Raw genomic sequence first — 18,961 nt, forward strand, 5'->3', positions numbered from 1 at the left:
TATCTGTGTGTGCCTAAAATTAAAATTCTTTAATAAAAAATAAAAAAAAAATCTGAATTACTTGCAAGAGATACCTACAAAATGCATAGAAAATACAGATTTTTTTAATTGTGGAATCAAAGCTGTGACAATCAATAATGGAAGTTTTACTTTGAGAAGAGACTGTAAATGAGTTCAGTGACTCATGTCAAACAACGATTACATTAAAACATAATCATCAACACGCGATGATTTTTGCTCTTGGTTTGACAAACAAACTTTAAATGTAAAAAGTTACAAGCCAAGATCCCAACTAAAGCAAACACTGACCACTATAATGGTGACACATAAATTGTGATTTTTCTCGTTTGTGATTCTGCTTGTTAATATCAGGTGTCTTCAATAATGGTCAATCATAACTCAATTAACTTCTTAATTATCTCATTAACTTCAACTCTGCTTCAGTGTTACTTTTAACACTGCTTCAGTGTTTATATGAGTCCACAGAGTGTTAAATTAACACTGGGGATTTTGCTGTGTAGTAAGCAAAGAGGTGTCATTTTCTTCATATATTTCATCACAGGTGCTACAGACAGTGATTCCCAGGTATTTGAAGCCCTCCGAACACCATTTAAATTGAACTGGAAGCAGACTTATGTAATGGTTTGTCATGTTGATTTGGGAAATCTTCACTTTTAGAGTAATTAATTTTGCATCCCGATACAGCACTGTATTTTTTAAGATTAGTCAATAACGAGGGAAATGATGTGATAGGTTGAGATATAAATACTAATAAGTCATCTGCATAGAGTGCGAGTTTATGCTCTTCCGTTCCAATTTTTATGCCGGTGATGTATATGTCTGATCGCAGGGCTATAGCCAATGGCTCTATTGTAATTGAGAAGAGCGCGGGAGAGGAAGGACAGCCCTGACGACAGCCACGCGATAAGGAAAAGGCATCCGACAGAACCCCATTTGTGAGGATCTGTGATCTGGGGGCGTCGAATAGGGTCCTGATGAAACACAGAAAATTTTCACCAGAATTCATGGCCCTCATGGTCTCAAGAAGAAAATTTGGTTCTATCCTGTCTAACGCCTTCTCATCGTCCATAGAGACGATCACGGCATGGTGGTCATGTTTTTTTGTGTGCTCTATAATATGAAATAGTCGCCTAACATTATCTGCACCTTGTCTGTTCTTGATAAAACCCGTTTGGTCTGTATTAATAATTTTTGGAACTACTTTCTCTAAGCGTTGTGCCATAATTTTCGATAAAATTTTATAATCAGAGTTTATAATCTATAATTGTTGCACTTTTGTGGATCCTTTCCAGGTTTTGGAAGTAGTATAATACTTTTAGTTGCCAAACTCCAATGTTTTCGGGATTGTTTCTTTTTGGAATGCTTCTCTAATCATGTTTGTTAACGGCGTTAATATTTTTTCTGAGAAAGTTTTGAAGTATTCAATTGGGTACCCATCAGGTCCTGGAGCTCTATTATTTTGCAAGGACTTGATCGCTCAGTGAACCTCCTCTTCTAATATCGCTTCATCTAATAGATTCCTGTCTGTGACTGTAAGTTTAGGTATTGCTAATTTGTTAAGGAAGTCTTTGATTTCAGTTTCCGTTGACTGCTCTGTTTTATATAACGTTTCATAATATTTTTTGAATTCCAAGTTTATGTCCTTAGAGTCTTCTAAATACTGATCGTCATCAGTTTTGATGCATTGTATGTATTTCCCTGTATCTTCTTGCTTTAGCTGCCAGGCAAGCAACTTGCTAGTTTTGTTACCAAACTCATAGTAATGATGTTTTGTTCATGCCATGGCTGCTTCAGCTTTACTGGTACAAAGATTGTCATACAGAGTCCGTTTTTGTTTTAATGAACTAAGGGTTTTGGATTGTTTGGTTTGGGCATGTTGGATTTCAAGTATTTTTATTTCATGTTCTAGTTGCGATAATTGGTCTCTCTTTTGTTTATTTTTATGGGATAAATATGAGATAATGTTACCTCTCATATATGCCTTAACTGTTTCCCAAACAACTGAGTGAGAAGCAGTATTTAAGTTAGTCTCCAAATATATATCTAACTTGTCGTTCATATAATTTACAAAATCAGGATCTTTAAGTAGGAATGTTTTAAATCTCCATCTATGGGCGGTAGGACCTTCCTGTGGTATAGACACTTCCATCATTAGAGCATTGTGGTCTGATAAGGTTGCAGCCAAATAAAGGCATGTTTTAATGTGAGGCAGTAATGTCTGTGAGGTAAAAACAAGTCAATTCTAGAGTATGTATTGTGAACATTAGAGTAGAAAGAGAATTCCTTTTTACCCGGGTTTTGCAGTCTCCACACATCTTTTAACCCAAGTTCATTCATGCCTTGATGCAATGCTGTTGCAGATTTTGACAAAGTAGTGTTCTTTGGGGCTGAGCGATCTAATAATGGGTTCAACACAAGATTGAAATCTCCACCCAAAATACATTTACCCTCTGCGGAAGCCAGTTTCATAGTTAATTTATTAAAGAAAATTGGATCATCTATATTAGGGCCGTATATTGATGCCAGTGTCAACCTATTCCTGTTAATTATACAGTCAACTAATATAAATGTACCTGAGGTATCCTTTTGTACTGTATTTAATTGAAATCTAAGGGTTTTGTTTATGAGCAACGCTACACCTCTAGCACTTGATGAAAACGAGGAGTAATAGACTTTACCAATCCAATCACGTTTCAATTTTGTATGCTCAATGTCAGTAAGATGTGTTTCTTGGATGAATGCAATATCTGTCTTTTGTTTTTTTAAATATGTTTTCATTTTTTTTCCTTTTAGTTGGATTATTAATTCCTTTCACATTAAGTGATATACAGTTTATATGTCCTATTTTGTCCATAATTCATTTAATACAATTAAGAAAAAAAAAATGAAATAAAAAACAAGATTAAATTAGGCTGAGCAAGTAATATCTTTTTCAACATTGGGTTTATATGGAGACAGGAGGTAACTAAGCTACAAACAGCTAAAAAAAAAAAAAAAAACAATGTAGAAAAAACAAATTCAAAACATCCACAAAAAAAGAAAAAGGCAAAGCACTGCACGAAAAAGGGAAGGCAGTGCCAAACCTGAGCTGTGCTCAAAGTAAACTGAGTCCCGCAGAGGGGTGCTTCCATTATCTATGGTCTACACTTGAGCTCTATCTAAAAAAATTATAATAATAAATACAAATATAAATACAAATATATACATATATATAAATATATTTATATATTTATATATTTAGTGTGGTCTAGAAACATATTCTTCCTTCTAAATGAGCCCTGTACTGTGAGATATCATTTTGTAAACAGAGAGGTTTAACCTTTCATCCAGTTGTCAGCTGCTCGTCAGACGTTTTGTGATGCCTGCTCCAAAGTGCGAACATACACCTTAGCCTCACCCGGGGATGAGAAGGGCCGGTGACCTCCTCCGTCGGTGTTCACCCTCAAGATGTCTGGATATAACAACAAGTATTCCACCTTCATCTCGCGGAGTTGAGCTTTCACACCATTGTAAGCTTTACGTTTACAGACGATCTCCGCTGAATAGTCGTGCAAGAAGAGGACCCTCTGTTGATGCGGGGTCTCATTCTGGTCGTGTCTACGTGTGGCTTCCATTACCCGGATTTTATCGGAGTAATAGTGGAATTTGACAGTGAGGGGACGTGGCCCCTCTCCGATTGGCGGCATTTGGCCCAACGCACGATGGGCATGGTCTAGGATGATCCTGCCGTCTGCGGAAGATACTCAGGGATCCACCTCTCAAGGTATTTCACCGCGTTTGTCCCCTCTTCGCGCTCTGTAGTCCCAGTATTCTGACTTTACATCTCCGGGAGTGATTCTCCAGCTGATTAGTGTGCTCTTTTAGTTGTATAATTTGTTTTTCCAAAGTTAAGATTTTGGCTTCGGATGATACTACAGTCTGGTCTATGGTTTCCATTTGCTTGTCTGCGGTATCCATTCTTGCAGTCAGGGCCTGTATCTGAGTGCCTCGGTCAGCAACGGCTTCCAGCACAGAGGCCAGTCTTGTTTCAATCATTTGCGTTACATCAGCTATTTTTTTATCCACACAGCAAAATCCCCAGTGTTAATTTAACACTCTTGAGTGTGGACTCATATAAACACTGAAGCAGTGTTAAAAGTAACACTGAAGCAGAGTTGAAGTTAATGAGATAATTAAGAAGTTAATTGAGTTAATTGACCATTATTGAAGACCTGATGTTAACAAGCAGAATCACCAAACGAGAAAATCACAATTTGTGTGTCACCATTATAGTGGTCAATGTTTGCTTTAGTTGAGATCTTGACCCTTCAGTTATTAACTTTAGATTTTGTGTGGCTGTGGTGACTGAATTATATCATACAGACGGACCACAGCAAAGGCAATCATGTTTGCCATTGATTGTGGTTTGAGCTATTTGTTATAGAGTTACCTGAATGCCTGAGTTTAAGTTTCTTTACTGCATACATAAATTAAGTGAAAAAGAAAACTAAGCAAACCAGCATTTCTGACATAGTATGACATGTTTTTAATAGTTAGTTCGACGTAAAAAAAAAAAAAAAGTAATCTTTTGTTTGGACACACAGATATCAGGAATCAGCGTGAGCATCACAACAACGGTGACCATCAAAAAAGCATGTTGTAGCCAATAAAAACTCATCCATGGCTCCCATCATGCATTGCGGCATGAATAAATTATGAGCTGAACTGTCTTTTTAACTTTTTATTCTAACTGTATTTTATTTTTGCTGTTTTTATGTTCATTTTTTGTATCTAGTTTTGTGATGTTCAGAGTTGGTCTGTTTATCTGAATATGTTGTTTGTCACCGTTGTTGAGATTCATACGCTAATTATTGTTATCTGTGTGTGCCTAAAATTAAAATTCTTTAATAAAAAAAAATCAGAATCACTTGCAAGAGATACCTACAAAATGCATAGAAAATACAGATTTTTTCTTTGTGGAATCAAAGCTGTGACAATCAATAATGGAAGTTTTACTTTGAGAAAAGACTGTAAATGAGTTCAGTGATTCATGTCAAACAACGATCACATTAGAGTTGTGACGTTCGCGAACGAACCGATTCTTTTGAACGGCTCATAAACATGAACGATGGGAGCCGAGTCGCGACTGGAGAGGAGCCGTTCTTTCTATCGTTCTTTTTTCCTATGCGTGTTCATACAAATGAGCTCCGCCAGGAGACAGAACAGTTATAGGGGGTGGGGCGCACCCAGCGCAGGCCAACCCTTTATAGCGTGATGATATTAGTTATTAGTTGTGCATGCATTTACATTGCATTTTGTGTTCATTTAAAACTTATTTTAAAATCATTAAAAATGTTCTTTTGTGATACTGTACTTGTATAGAAATATTTCACTAAAAGCTGTTTTCCACAGACATTCATTGCAGCCCACTTTGTTATTGTTCATTGACTTGAAGGGGCTGATGTCCTATTTGCAAAGTTTACAGTAGTAATAGTATGTAGTATGTAGACATTTCCATTTTATTTATTCTAATTTTATCTACTTTAAAAAAAAAAAAGTTTTCTATCAAAATGTTCTTGTGTGATAACAATGTTCTTGTGTGGAAGTGTTTGTAGTAAAAGCTGTTTTGCACAGAAATTCATTGCAGCCGGCTTTGTTTTTTATGTTTATTTGTGAGTAGGTATTGTATGAATAACATAAGTCAACGTAGTTTTACACACACACACACACACACACACTTTGTACTAAAGGTAAATCAAAATAATGATGTCACTGTCTAAGCAGAGGGATTTGTGCAACCCTATGGAATATAGTCGACACATGAGAAATGAGGTAACAATCAATATTTCAGAATAATTCAAACTCAGATATTGGTGTGTGATATCTGAGCTTTAATTATTTGACTACAAATCTCACCTCATAATACCTCCCAGTGATTATTTCCAGGATAAACTGAGATGCTCCCAAGCTGGCTTCTTAAAACTGACTAAATATTTAAAAAGAGCCAAAAGAGCCATTCTTTTGAACGGCTCTTTGAAAGGAACGGATCGCGAAGATCCGGATCCCCTCAAAGAGCCATAAATCCCATCACTAGATCACATTAAAACATAATCATCAACACGCGATGATTTTTGCTCTTGGTTTGACAAACAAACTTTAAAAATAAAAAGTTACAAGTCAAGATCCCAACTAAAGCAAACACTGACCACTATAATGGTGACACACAAACTGTGATTTTCTCAGTTGGTGATTCTGCTTGTTAACATCAGGTGTCTTCAATAATGCTCAATCATAACTCAATTAACTTCTTAATTATCTCATTAACTTCAACTCTGCTTCAGTGTTACTTTTAACACTGCTTCAGTGTTTATATGAGTCCACACTCAGAGTGTTAAATTAACACTGGGGATTTTGCTGTGCATCGTCTGTGTTACAGACGCTTCCAATTTCTCAATCTGTTCCGTGACTCAGGCTAATTTGCTGTCTATAACCGCTGTGAGAGCGTGAATGATGGTATTAGCATCTGATGTCACTGCCGTAGGCCGTTTTTATTTTATGTTTCTAAATGAACCATGGCTAGAAGACAGCTGCAGTGCAACAATCCTAAATGAAGCAGCCCCCCCTAAATTCACTTACATGAGTGTCTGCAGGACTGTTAGGAGAGGTGGGGGTGTAGCTGCTGTATCAATGCAAGCAAATGTCATTTGGTCAGTACTTGTCTTTTGAATATCTAGGGATTGTGCTAAAAGGTTATCCACACATACTGTTTATTATTATCTACAGGCCTCGAAAATACTCTCCAGCCTTTGTTGAAGAGGTCACAGAAATGTTATCAATAATTTCTTCAGAGTTTGACTGTTTTGCAATAGCAGGGGATTTTAATTATTCACATAGATAATGCAGAAAACAAAACTACAAAAGAAATGATAACGGTTCTAAACACTTTTGACCTGATTCAGCATGTGCATGCACCCACACACAAAGGTGGACACTCTCTAGACTTAATCATCAGTAGGGCTCTAAACATTTCATCCATTGTTTGTTATTAAGGACATAGCACTATCTGATCACTTCTGTATTTTCTATGATATACTGATCTCTGCTACCACTGAATCTAGATCTGTCTCTGTCAGAAGGAGATGCATAAACGAGAACACAAGTGTACTATTTATGGAGGCTATATCTTTAACACCAAACATATCTGCAGACTCTGTTGATATTCTCCTTGATTCCTTCAACTCAAAAGTTAAGAATGTTATTGATGATATTGCACCAATAATAGTCAGTAAGAAAACAAACAGACAGAAATCAGTTTGGAGAAGATCAAAAGCAGTTCAGACTATGAAAAGACAATGGAGAAAAGCCGAGCGGATGTGGAGGAAGACGAAACTTGAAATTCACTATAGCATCTATAAAAACAGCCTTCATGATTTTAATGTGAAACTAGCCACAGCTAGACAGAACTTCTTCTCAAACCTTATAAACAGTAACTTAAATAACACTCGCACTCTTTTTGCCACTGTTGAGAGACTGACAAACCCCCCAAGTCAGATTCCCAGTGAAATGCTATCAGACAGCAAATGCAATGAGTTTGCTTCTTTCTTTTCTGAGAAGATCATCAATATCAGGAAGGCGATCAGCACATCCTCAAGTAATGCAGAGGTCAGACAGATTCGGCCAAAATATCAATCAATCAATCAATCAATCAATCACCTTTATTTATATAGCGCTTTAAACAAAATACATTGTGTCCAAGCACTGAACAACATTCATTAGGAAAACAGTGTCTCAATAATGCAGAATGATAGTTAAAGGCAGTTCATCACTGAATTCAGTTATGTCATCTCTGTTCAGTTTAAATAGTGTCTGTGCATTTATTTGCAATCAAGTCAATGATATCGCTGTAGATGAAGTGACCCCAACTAAGCAAGCCAGAGGCGACAGCGGCAAGGAACCGAAACTCCATCAGTGACAGAATGGAGAAAAAAACCTTGGGAGAAACCAGGCTCAGTTGGGGGGGGGGCAGTTCTCCTTTGATACTATGTCTATTTTTGAAGCAATTCATAGCAAAATTCTGAAAGACATAGTGCAGCACCTAAAATCCTCAGCCTGTTGTCTTGACACACTTCCCACATCTTTTTTCAAAAGTGTGCTTAATGCTTAGAAGCAGATCTCTTAGAAGTGGTGAATGCCTCACTTCTTTCTGGGACATTTCTAAACTCCCTAAAAACTGCAGTTGTTAAGCCCCTCCTGAAAAAGACCAATCTTGATAACACAATTTTGAGCAATTTTAGACCAAAATCTAATCTTCCTTTTATAGGCAAAATTATAGAAAAGGTCGTTTTTAATCAGCTGAACAAATACTTAAACTCAAATGGATACCTGGACAATTTTAATCTGGTTTTCGACCGCATCACAGCACAGAGACAGCACTCATTAAGATAATAAATGATATTCGCTTAAATTGTGACTCTGGCAAAATATCGGTGCTGGTTTTGCTAGATCTCAGTGCTGCGTTTGACACTGTCGATCATAACATACTACTAGAGAGACTGGAAAACTCGGTCTGGCTTTCTGGGATGGTACTCAAATGGTTCATATCACACTTAGAAGGGAGAGGCTATTATGTGAGTCTAGGAGAGCATAAATCTAAGTGGACGTCCATGACATGTGGAGTCCCACAAGGCTCAATTCTTGCACCGCTCTTATTTAGCCTGTATATGCTTCCACTAAGTCAAATAATGAGAAAGAACCAAATTGCCTATCACAGCTATGCTGATGACACCCAGATTTACCTAGCCTTATCTCCAAATGACTACAGCCCCATTGGCTCCCTCTGCCAATGCATTGATGAAATTAATAGTTGGATGGGCCAGAACTTTCTTCAGTTAAACAGGGAAAAAACTGAAGTCATTGCATTTGGAAACAAAGATGAAGTGTTCAAGGTGAATGCATACCTTAACTCTTGGGGTCAAACAACTAAAAATCAAGTCAGGAATCTTGGTGTGATTCTGGAGACAGACCTTAGTTTCAGTAGTCATGTCAAAGCAGTAACTAAATCAGCATACTATCATTTAAAAAACATCGCAAGAATTAGATGTTTTGTTTCCAGTCAAGACTTGGAGAAACTTGTTCATGCCTTTATCACCAGCAGGGTGGACTATTGTAATGGGCTCCTCACCGGCCTTCCCAAAAAGAGCATTAGACAGCTGCAGCTCATCCAGAACACTGCTGCCAGGATTCTGACTAGAACCAGAAAATATGAGCATATCACACCAGTCCTCAGGTCCTTACACTGGCTTCCAGTTACATTTAGGATTGATTTTAAAGTACTTTTACTCATATATAAATACTCAATGACCTAGGACCGAAATATATTTTGCTGATATGTTCATTGAATATAAACCTAACAGAGCACTCAGATCACTAGGATCGAGTCAGTTAGAAATACCAAGGGTTCACACAAAACAAGGGGAGTCCTCCTTTAGTTACTATGCTGCCTGCAGTTGGAATCAGCTTCCAGAAGAGATCAGATGTGCTAAAACACTAGTCACATTTCAATCTAGACTTAAAACTCATCTGTTTAGCTGTGCATTTAGTGAATGAGCACTGTGCAATGTCCGAACTGATTGCACTACATTTTCATGTAAAATGTAAAATCATTTTCTAACTGTTTTTAAATGTTTTAATCATTTTAAAAGTTTTAAAATTGCTTGTTTTATTTTTATTATTTTTTTCATGATTTTTTTACTTTCTTTTATGTAAAGCACTCTGAATTACCATTGTGTATGAAATGTGCTATATAAATAAACTTGCCTTGCCTTGCCTTGCCTTACAGTCATTTTATAATAATTTTATCTGAAGTTTGTTTACTTCACTGGTTTGCACTCTATCTGCCATGAGCATTGTGCTGTTTTATTTAACTGTATTTTTAGTTTTTAGTTTTTTAACATGTCTTGCATTATGTGTATAGTTGTATTTTATATTAAATCTTTATCTATCTGTATTTTTATACTCTACTTGTTAGTGTTCTCTGTATGCACAAACGGTCTGAGAGTAACATAATTTCAATTCTCTGTATGTATGTGCTGTACATGTAGAAGAATTGACAATAAAGCAGACTTGACATGACTTGAAGAGCCGACAAAGCAGCTTTGCAGAAATTCTTGAAGTTAATGTATATTATTTATTTACACATTTATGCCTTACATGCACATTTAGCAGATTAGAGAAACCCATATTGTCCAAGACTCCAGTGTGACTGTACTATTACTAAAACATGTTGTGTTGCTAATTCATCTGTGAACATCAGGTGATAAAGATACATTTTAATGTTGTCATGTGTTGATTTCTGGCATCAGATTGGCTCATATTTCGGAGCGTCTCTGAGTGTGTTGGATGTGGACTCTGATGGAGACTCAGATTTCCTGCTGGTCGGAGCTCCATTATTTTACCAGTCTCAGCCGAGGGCTGAAGGGAGGCTGTACGTCTACACTTTATCAGAACAGGTACGCACAGATTCATGATTCTCTGAGTGCTGTTCAGTTTAGGGGGAGAAAATGAAACCCCAGACTATACACTGATAAAAAAATAAATTAAAAAAAACTGTAAAATTTACAGTAAAAAGCTGGCTGTAGTTGCCAGAATTTTACCACTAAAGATATGGTAGCAACATATTGGGTTTTATAGATTTAATTTAAATTTGCATTCAAATCGTATTTCATTACCTGAAATGTTAATACACCATACAATTGATATTATAATATTAATAGGTTTTTACCTGTAGCATTTTTACATTCTTTTGCCATTAAAATGATGGTCATTTTCACAGTGTACATGTAAAGATTAAAAGCTTCAGAGCATCGACAACAGTGATACTGTCATTTTTATCATCTGTTAGCTGGATAATTTTACAACAGCAATTCCCCCAAAAGTTCCTAAATGGAGAAACTTTTACGTTTTTCTAGCACTTGTAATTTCTTAAAGTAGTATGCTAGCTTTTGCACAATGTTTCAGTCCCTCATTAAACACCAACACACACACATAAATCACTCAAAAGTACAAGAAACGATACAAGCCTCGATACTGAACTGCATACTTGAAAAATGCATTGGAGCTTCTCAATCATAACACAGATTCAGTTATGATGATATTCGCAGTACAAACACATTTAACTAAGATTTTGGACCAGAAGGCTGCTAGTTGTCACCCTTGCATCACTTAATAGCGATTGTCTATGTAATAGGTTCCCAGTGACATTCGTTACATGAAATTTGTGCTGGTGCTGGTCATGTGCCAATAAATATTATGTTTTCTTAACTCTCTCTTTGTAGAGTTGTCAGAAGGCTCGGAGTGTGAGTGAATCAACCACTGGCAGATTTTCTGCATCTGTGGCTTCACTAAAGGATCTGAATGGAGACAGTCTGTCTGATGTGGCGGTCGGGGCACCGCTGGAGGATGAAGGAGTGGTCTACATCTATCTGGGCCACAGGACACATGGCATAAACCCTGAACACGCTCCTCAGGTGAGAGTTTGCTGTGCTTCCCTCAAACCAAAACTGTGCTCACATTTGAGCCAGAATATAGGGGCTCTTGGACCACAGAGTCCTAAGAGCTTCATTCAGGGAATTACCTTGCATGGTGTGTTTCCTAGAGAACCAGTTTCTCTCTCGGACTGTTTTCCTGGTTGCATTCGCAGTGGCAGCAGGAACTCTGAAGTGGCCAACAGCAACTTTATTTGCATTTATAAATATCAGCAGCTGGTGCATGAATGACGCCATTTCAGGAGTTGTTTTTGTTGTGTGGTGTATGTTTTGTGATAATGGAAATAAAATGTAAACACATAATTTACACAGTTGAAAAAGCATGAAATTCTGACTGAATCTTCTATGACAACTTACTGTGTTACATATCATTGAGGCAGAGAAAATGTGCTGATATCGCAGTTTTCCATGTTCATGGAGTAAATTGTTTTCTTTATATTAACTGATTATCACAGAAACACTCTTAGAATCACTTTAGCTATAATCAATCTAACTAATTACACAACACTTGTTTCATCAGAGATTGGACTTCAAGCAGTTCAATAATTGATGATTATCTTCACCAATATAAAGTATAACAACCTACACCTACACTGATGTATGTAATGTTTTCGAAGGGTGTTTCATGATCGCCAACTACTGGCCTGGCATGCATAACATAGTATTCTTGTGTTTTTTGTTTTTTTTTGTCCAATGAAATCAATATTTTTCTGTAAATTTTAGTTAATTTTTTAATGTTATTCTACTCATTTTGAATGATTAGTTCTACTTAATTAAAAAGTGTTCAATGTAATTAATAATATTGCTTGTAAATTTTTGACGCAATTTTATTAAATAAATATAGAGGATCACTTTTTACAGTGTAGGTACAGGTTAGGAAAAATTTTTTTTGCCTGAAAACACTGTAAGTTGCTTTAGATAAAAGCAGCCTTTGTGTTTTTGTGTAACACTTGATGATACTTTTTCTGGGCTTTTGATTTAGAACAAACATGTTTTAGAAACACACGGTTATAACAGCCAGAAAAAGAACTGAGACAGAGGTTAAGGGTCAAGAGCCCAACTAAAGCAAACACTGATCTCTAACATGGTTACTTCAAATGAAACAATAAATCAACATCTAAACCTTAGTTCATTCTCAATAAGATCTTCTGTAGACGTCTGACAGAAATAAAGTCAGTTTGGTTATTAATAAGTGGAGCTGCTGATGCTGTTTGTGGGTTGTTTAATCAGATCTTGAGTGATTTCATGTATTTTATTTCAGTTGATTTCATCTAAGGCTGTGTCTGAAGTCAGTTGTAGTAGTGAACTCAACTGAATTAAGTTCAGAGTACTCATAACTGTTAGTTTTTTCAACTTAAATGGTTTAAGGCAATCGGTTTCCTCAAATGGTTTGAGTTAACATAACTTGTCAGGTTTTAAGGATATCTGTTCACTCAAACAGTTTGAGTTAAGTTTACTTGTCTGGTTTTACAGTGTTAATTTAGTTTCCCCAAACTGAGTTTTTAGAACTAAAACCCAGAGGTGGGACTTTCAAGTCACAAGCAAGTTTTCAAGTCATTTTCCCAAGTCCTCAAAGGATTAAAGTTAATGAGATTATTAAGTGACTAATTAAATGATGATTGTGCACTAGTGATGAACACCTGCTGTTATTTAGAATTACAGAGGATCTGGGGCCAGGGGCCGTTCTTCGTACGTCGCTTATTACATCTGAGATCAAATGACACATCCAAGATGATATGATCGTGCTAATCCTGATCCGGCTCATTGGGTTCTTCGAACACACCTGTTGTGTATGATTAGTATCGCTGGATTGAGTTATGTGAGATAATTGCGCGTTCATGTGTTGTCTTAAAAGGGGATATGTATTGATACTCGAAACCATGATCAGCAGTGCAGCGATTGGCTGGTGGCAAGACGGCAATGTAATGACGTCATATAATTTAAAATGACACCTGAGGAAAAACTTGACATATTTCTGGACTTTTATAAGGAAACAGCCAAGCAAACAAAACTACATAAATGTTATAATAGATACATGAAACAGATAATAGATACATGTTTTTATTTTATTAGAATTTTTTTCATTATTCCCAATTATTTAGATTCACAATTTATAGTTGTGCAGTCTTTACATTTTTATTTCAATGTAGAAATGATCTATTCATTTTATTTTATATTTGGACAGATTTGTTACGTGACAGCATTAATGAAAGTTTCTTAAGGGTCAATATCATGTTATCTGCATCTCCTGCGCTCCATCAAGCCACTCTTGTAATAGCAGTCATCACTCAGAATAATGCACGACTCTATTATCTGTATAGCATGTGTGTAAGACTATAATACAATTATGAAGTAATAATTTTATGACAAATAAATATTTCAGTGAGTAAAACTGGCTGTCTATAGCAGGCTGTTATGGACTACACAGCATTTCTATATTATTTTTAAATAAAAGTTTAAATGATTATTATTTTAAATTATTGTCCCTGGATCAGTACACTACTCTTGTAATAAAGTAGCGGTGGTAGCAGACATATTTTGAGTATCAGTTCTGGTTGAAAAGAATCCATCTAATCCAAACATGAAATAAGCTGCTCCCGAGCAGGTTTAAGCTTACGGACCTGTTGCTATGACAGCAGCTCCGGGATGAGCTTCGAAGAACCAAACGATCCAAGATCACGCCAAATCGTCAACAATCAGATCCAGCTAACTGAGTTAGCTACGTACGAAGAACAGGCCCCTGGTCTCATTACAATCAAGTTAACAATTGTTTTATTTGAGTTTTGCATGATCAACCCAGTAAAACAGCAGTGTGCAAAAATAATTACAGTGAATGAAATTTAAGTCTATTAAGTGTATATAAAATTTGAGCTACACTACTCTGTAGAAACACAAAGACGTCAAGAACCAGCATATGACTCTCAACAGTGGTGACAATCAACAAAATGTTGCATGCTGGGTAACCCCATAGTAAAAACTGTCACCACTGCTGAGGATCATGTGATAAATGTGCATGTCTAAAACCTGAAGTGGCAGTCTCCTTTTTTTGTCTTTCAATGTTTGAAGCATTGCAGTGGTGTATTTAGTTCAATAATAGTACTTAGCTTAGTGTTAGTCAACAATCTAAAGATAAAGACTACTTCATGATGTTCAGTCACCATGAGTTATAAACAGAAAAAGCATAAAAATGTCTGTTTCTGCCAGGTTTGATTCAGCAATGCATACGTGTTTGTTATGAAAATAATATTGCAATTCTTTTGAATTAGTACAAGGGTCAAGACACTACCTAAAGCAAACATTGACCAAAAATATGGTGGCATAGTGTTTTTTTTTTACTTTTTTTTTCAGTTGAAGGCTGTGGCTAAATTCAGTTGTAGTTCTTGTGTTTCTCGTTACTTCAGTGATGTTGATTATTAACAACAGATGTTCATCCCTAATGTACAATCATCATTTAATTAGTCACTTAATTATCTCATTAATTTTAACCCTTTGAGGACTTGGGATTTGACTTTAAGGACTTGCTTGTGACTTGAAAGTCCCACCACTGATAAAACCCGTTCCTGCGGTGTAAACACACCAAAAAGTGGGAACTTCCACCAATACTTGAAAATGTTCCTCCAGTGTGAAAGTGCTTAAAGTCGGGATAAATCTGCACAATAATAAGCTGCTTTGACAGATCTGTGTGTGTGTGTGTGTGTGTGTGTGTGTGCAGCGGATCCCAGCGCGGTCAGTTCTGCCCGGTCTGCAGCAGTTTGGAGTGTCTCTGTGTGGTCAGATGGACATGAATGATGATAATCTGACAGATATCGTGATCGGAGCACAAGGAGGGATCGTTCTTCTCAAGTATGTCATTCTTTAGTTTGGAGAATAAAATTTATTAGGTGCAAAACTGCCATATTTATCACATTATTAACAAACACCCTGTGTCTCTTCTCAGGGCTCGGCCTGTGATGTCTGTATCTACAGAGCTCAGTTTCAGTCCAAAGGAAATCAGTCTGAACTACTTTGAATGTCCAGATGTAAACACATTTAATGCATTTAATCTCACGTCATGTTTCACGGTGACCGAGAGAACCAGCAGCACAGGTAACATCACTGAAGTTTCAGAGAGTCTCTCTGTCACATGAAGAATATGTCTTACCCCCTCATGTCTTTCAGGATCTCTGGAGAAGAAGATGAATGTTTCTCTGAATGTGGATGTGGATGTGGTACGAGGAATGAGTCGAGGATTCTTCGATCAGAGCAATGTGTCGTCCAGGACTCTGCAGCAGTTTATCCTGCTGGATTCTGGGTCCTCCTGTTTTAACTTCTCCATCTTCATGCTGGTATGTGTGGTCTATCACAACTTCAGCCAGCCGCAGCAGATTCGGTCTGATGGTGAATATTGTGTTTGTTTCAGCGCTGTGTTGCAGACACAGTATCTCCTCTGAAGATACGAATGAATTTCTCACAAACTGAGATGTTGTCTGGAAACTCTGTGGCTGTTCTTGACGTTAACAGCAGGACGGAGGAGTATGTGGAGGTAAGCTGAACTTCACACGTCAGCTCCTGTTATGATGGGAGAAACAGAGATTTCTCAGCTCTGAATAATTTGAACCAATTGTTTGAAATGATGATGATTTAGAGCTGTTTCTCCCAGGTTGCAGTGAAGGTGAATTTTGTCGCTCCACTCGATGAGATCATGTTGATCATCGGCGGTTCCATGGGGGGCGGGATCATCGTGTTCATTATCATATTGGTAGTGCTAGTCAAGGTAAGGACCAGTCAGGAGTCACTTCACACATGATGTCATCATTCACCTCTCACATTCTCAATACAATCTGTATGTACTTTTGTGTATGTGTGTGTGTGTGTGTGTGTGTGTGTGTGTGTGTGTGTAGCTTGGGTTCTTTAAACGGATGCGCCCTCAAGACTTCTTCCAAGCGGATGAAAATGTGACCTTGGTAAAGAAAACGTCGGCAGACAGAAAGAGAATGGAGGGATGTAAAATGGAGTGAAATATAATTTATTTATTGCTTATAATACTTATCTTCATCTGTATTTTATTTTGATTTCAAAGAAGTAACCTTTATAGTGCTAGATGTGGCCGATATACCGGTACAGACATGTAATTTTAATAAAACAGCAACATTTTTGTGGCTTTAATAACAATGATTCTGTATTTAATTCATACAGTGAATAATGAACAGTGAAGCTCTGCCCTAGTTGTATGAAAGTGACGTGACATTCAGCCAAGTATGGTGACCCATACTCAGAGTTTGTGCTCTGCATTTAACCCATCCGAAGTGCACACACGGCATTATTTATGCCTCAGTCGTGGTATTCCCAGCCCGAGTCTCAAACACACAACCCTAGGTTAGGAGTCAAACTCTCTAAACACTAGGCCACAACTTCATCAATAACTTCACAACATAATTAATGAGTAAACAAATGATGTCATTGAATGAGATATTACTGATTTTGTTTATTGTTGGACTTATTTTTTATGTCACTATCACAAGACATATGTGAAAAATTATAAAATGGTTTATATTTAACCAAGCTAATTACATATCCTCACTAAACATCTCAAGATTACAATGTCAAAAACACATGGATGAAGCACAACTATTCATCAGTCTTTAGTTTATGTGCCTTTTTTAGAAACTGACTTTCTCCAAAGCATATTAAAGTGGCAATTGTTCAATAGAATTCATATAGATTGCATATTTCACTGTGCCAATCTCATAACAGTTTTCGAGCGCACTGGTGAACTCATGCACAATTAAAGAACTGCACTTCAGTCATAGTGTGCTGATAACTGTGCTGTCAGTTCGTTCCTTAGGTTAGAGTTATAATAGTGCAGAAGGAACAATTAAATAATTAGGTAATAGCCTGACTCTAGGATTCCAGTATCCATGCTTTAAATATAGTTATGGGGTGTTATGCTTTCACTCAGTGGCTATGTTTACATGCACAACTTCTGTTTCAGTCGGACTGAATTTATTAATGAATCTGAATATAGCATTTACACTTTATTACTTTTAAACAGCAGAATTTATTTTTCTCCATTTATCTATAAGCATTTCCACCAGTCATCTGTGGATGAGACTCTGAGACGAGGACTGCTTCACTTCAAGACTGTGTCTGACCATGTCAGTCCCAAACAAAGTTCATGCATGGGGCTCTCTCATTATTTACAAATGCCCAGCTAATATCCCAAAAAATCATGAATGTCCAACTAAATGCCTTATGTGTCGCAGTTAACCCACGGATGATCGTTCTGTCCTCATGTTATATAAACCTGCACAGAGGACCTTCTTACTGCGAGGAGCACTCTATACACAGTGTTGTTCTTAAATTACTAACTCACTTACTGTCGGTTTGTGTTAAAGTCACAGCTCAGACACAGATGGAAGCAGCAGACAAATCTCAGAGCAACTTAAAGATAAAGAGCACAAGGAAAGTAATGACAGTCTGCTCTGTTCCTAAAGCAGTGATTCTGTCATCATTTACTCACTCTCATGTCCTTTCTAAGCGTTTGACTTATTCTCTGTGAAACAGAGGCTGAACCTGACTGAGGATGATATTCTGTAACTGGTGAAACAATATTGTAAATATCTTTTTTCATTGATGGTCCCCTTGTGATTAAAGTTCTGAAGTAAAACCCTCCCACAGTCCGGATGTTTTTTTGTTTTGTTTTGATACAGAAGTGAAAGGAAGGTAAAGCTTCTGTTCAGAGCACTTGTTAGGAAAGATCTTACACGTGCTGCTATTATTCAAGGTAAGTCAGTAAGTTAGTGACAGCGGGCATTATTGTAACTGGAAGTTTGCGGATTGCACTGAAACTGAACTGCACTTGTTCTCATGGAGGCTGGTGATGATTTGATTATCATGAAATGTACACATATTTTCAGATAAGAGTTACATCACTTCATTGTCACATTGCATCACATCATGACATTACACATATTTCCAGGAATAAAACAGGCAATTTAAACTCGTTAAAGAATCCTTCCTCTTCATGTGTTGGACCAACAGAGGGCGCTAAAGTGTCAAGCTTCTGGCCTGAATCCAGTGCATTTCTACTGAGATCCTCATCTCACCGCTTCTGCGTGCTTTCCTTTACATTCTCCGTCACACACAGTAATGTCCAGAGCACAACAGCAAAACTTTGAACATTTATCACCAACATGCACTCAAAAAAAATGATTTTTCACTTTACCTGAACAATTCATGTTGAATTAATGCCATTTTGGCTATTTTTCATTTCAATATGATTGTGTCATGTTAAACTGTCACTCGTTGGTTTAATGTTTTCATTTTAAAGGAGATGTTCAAATGAAACAATAAATCAACATCTAAACCTTAGTTCATTCTCAATAAGATCTTCTGTAGACGTCTGACAGAAATAAAGTCAGTCTGGTTATTAATAAGTG

The 18,961-nt window shown here is 36.9% G+C and overlaps 1 protein-coding gene across 1 annotated transcript in view; it reads left to right on the forward strand.

Moving 5' to 3' along the window:
• Positions 1-17,609, forward strand: part of LOC127949421 (integrin alpha-L) — a 50,379-nt gene extending 32,770 nt beyond the window's left edge. Inside the window, exons 13-20 of the mRNA XM_052546664.1 lie at positions 10,362-10,508; positions 11,334-11,525; positions 15,256-15,386; positions 15,481-15,629; positions 15,702-15,868; positions 15,943-16,065; positions 16,183-16,296; positions 16,424-17,609. Of these exons, the coding sequence (XP_052402624.1) occupies positions 10,362-10,508; positions 11,334-11,525; positions 15,256-15,386; positions 15,481-15,629; positions 15,702-15,868; positions 15,943-16,065; positions 16,183-16,296; positions 16,424-16,540 (1,140 nt within the window). The 3' untranslated portion in view covers positions 16,541-17,609. The remainder of the gene's footprint in view (positions 1-10,361; positions 10,509-11,333; positions 11,526-15,255; positions 15,387-15,480; positions 15,630-15,701; positions 15,869-15,942; positions 16,066-16,182; positions 16,297-16,423) is intronic.
• The last annotated feature ends 1,352 nt before the right edge of the window (positions 17,610-18,961 follow it).

This window comes from Carassius gibelio, chromosome B1, assembly GCF_023724105.1.
Source record: "Carassius gibelio isolate Cgi1373 ecotype wild population from Czech Republic chromosome B1, carGib1.2-hapl.c, whole genome shotgun sequence".
In the NCBI taxonomy this organism is placed as follows: domain Eukaryota; kingdom Metazoa; phylum Chordata; class Actinopteri; order Cypriniformes; family Cyprinidae; genus Carassius; species Carassius gibelio.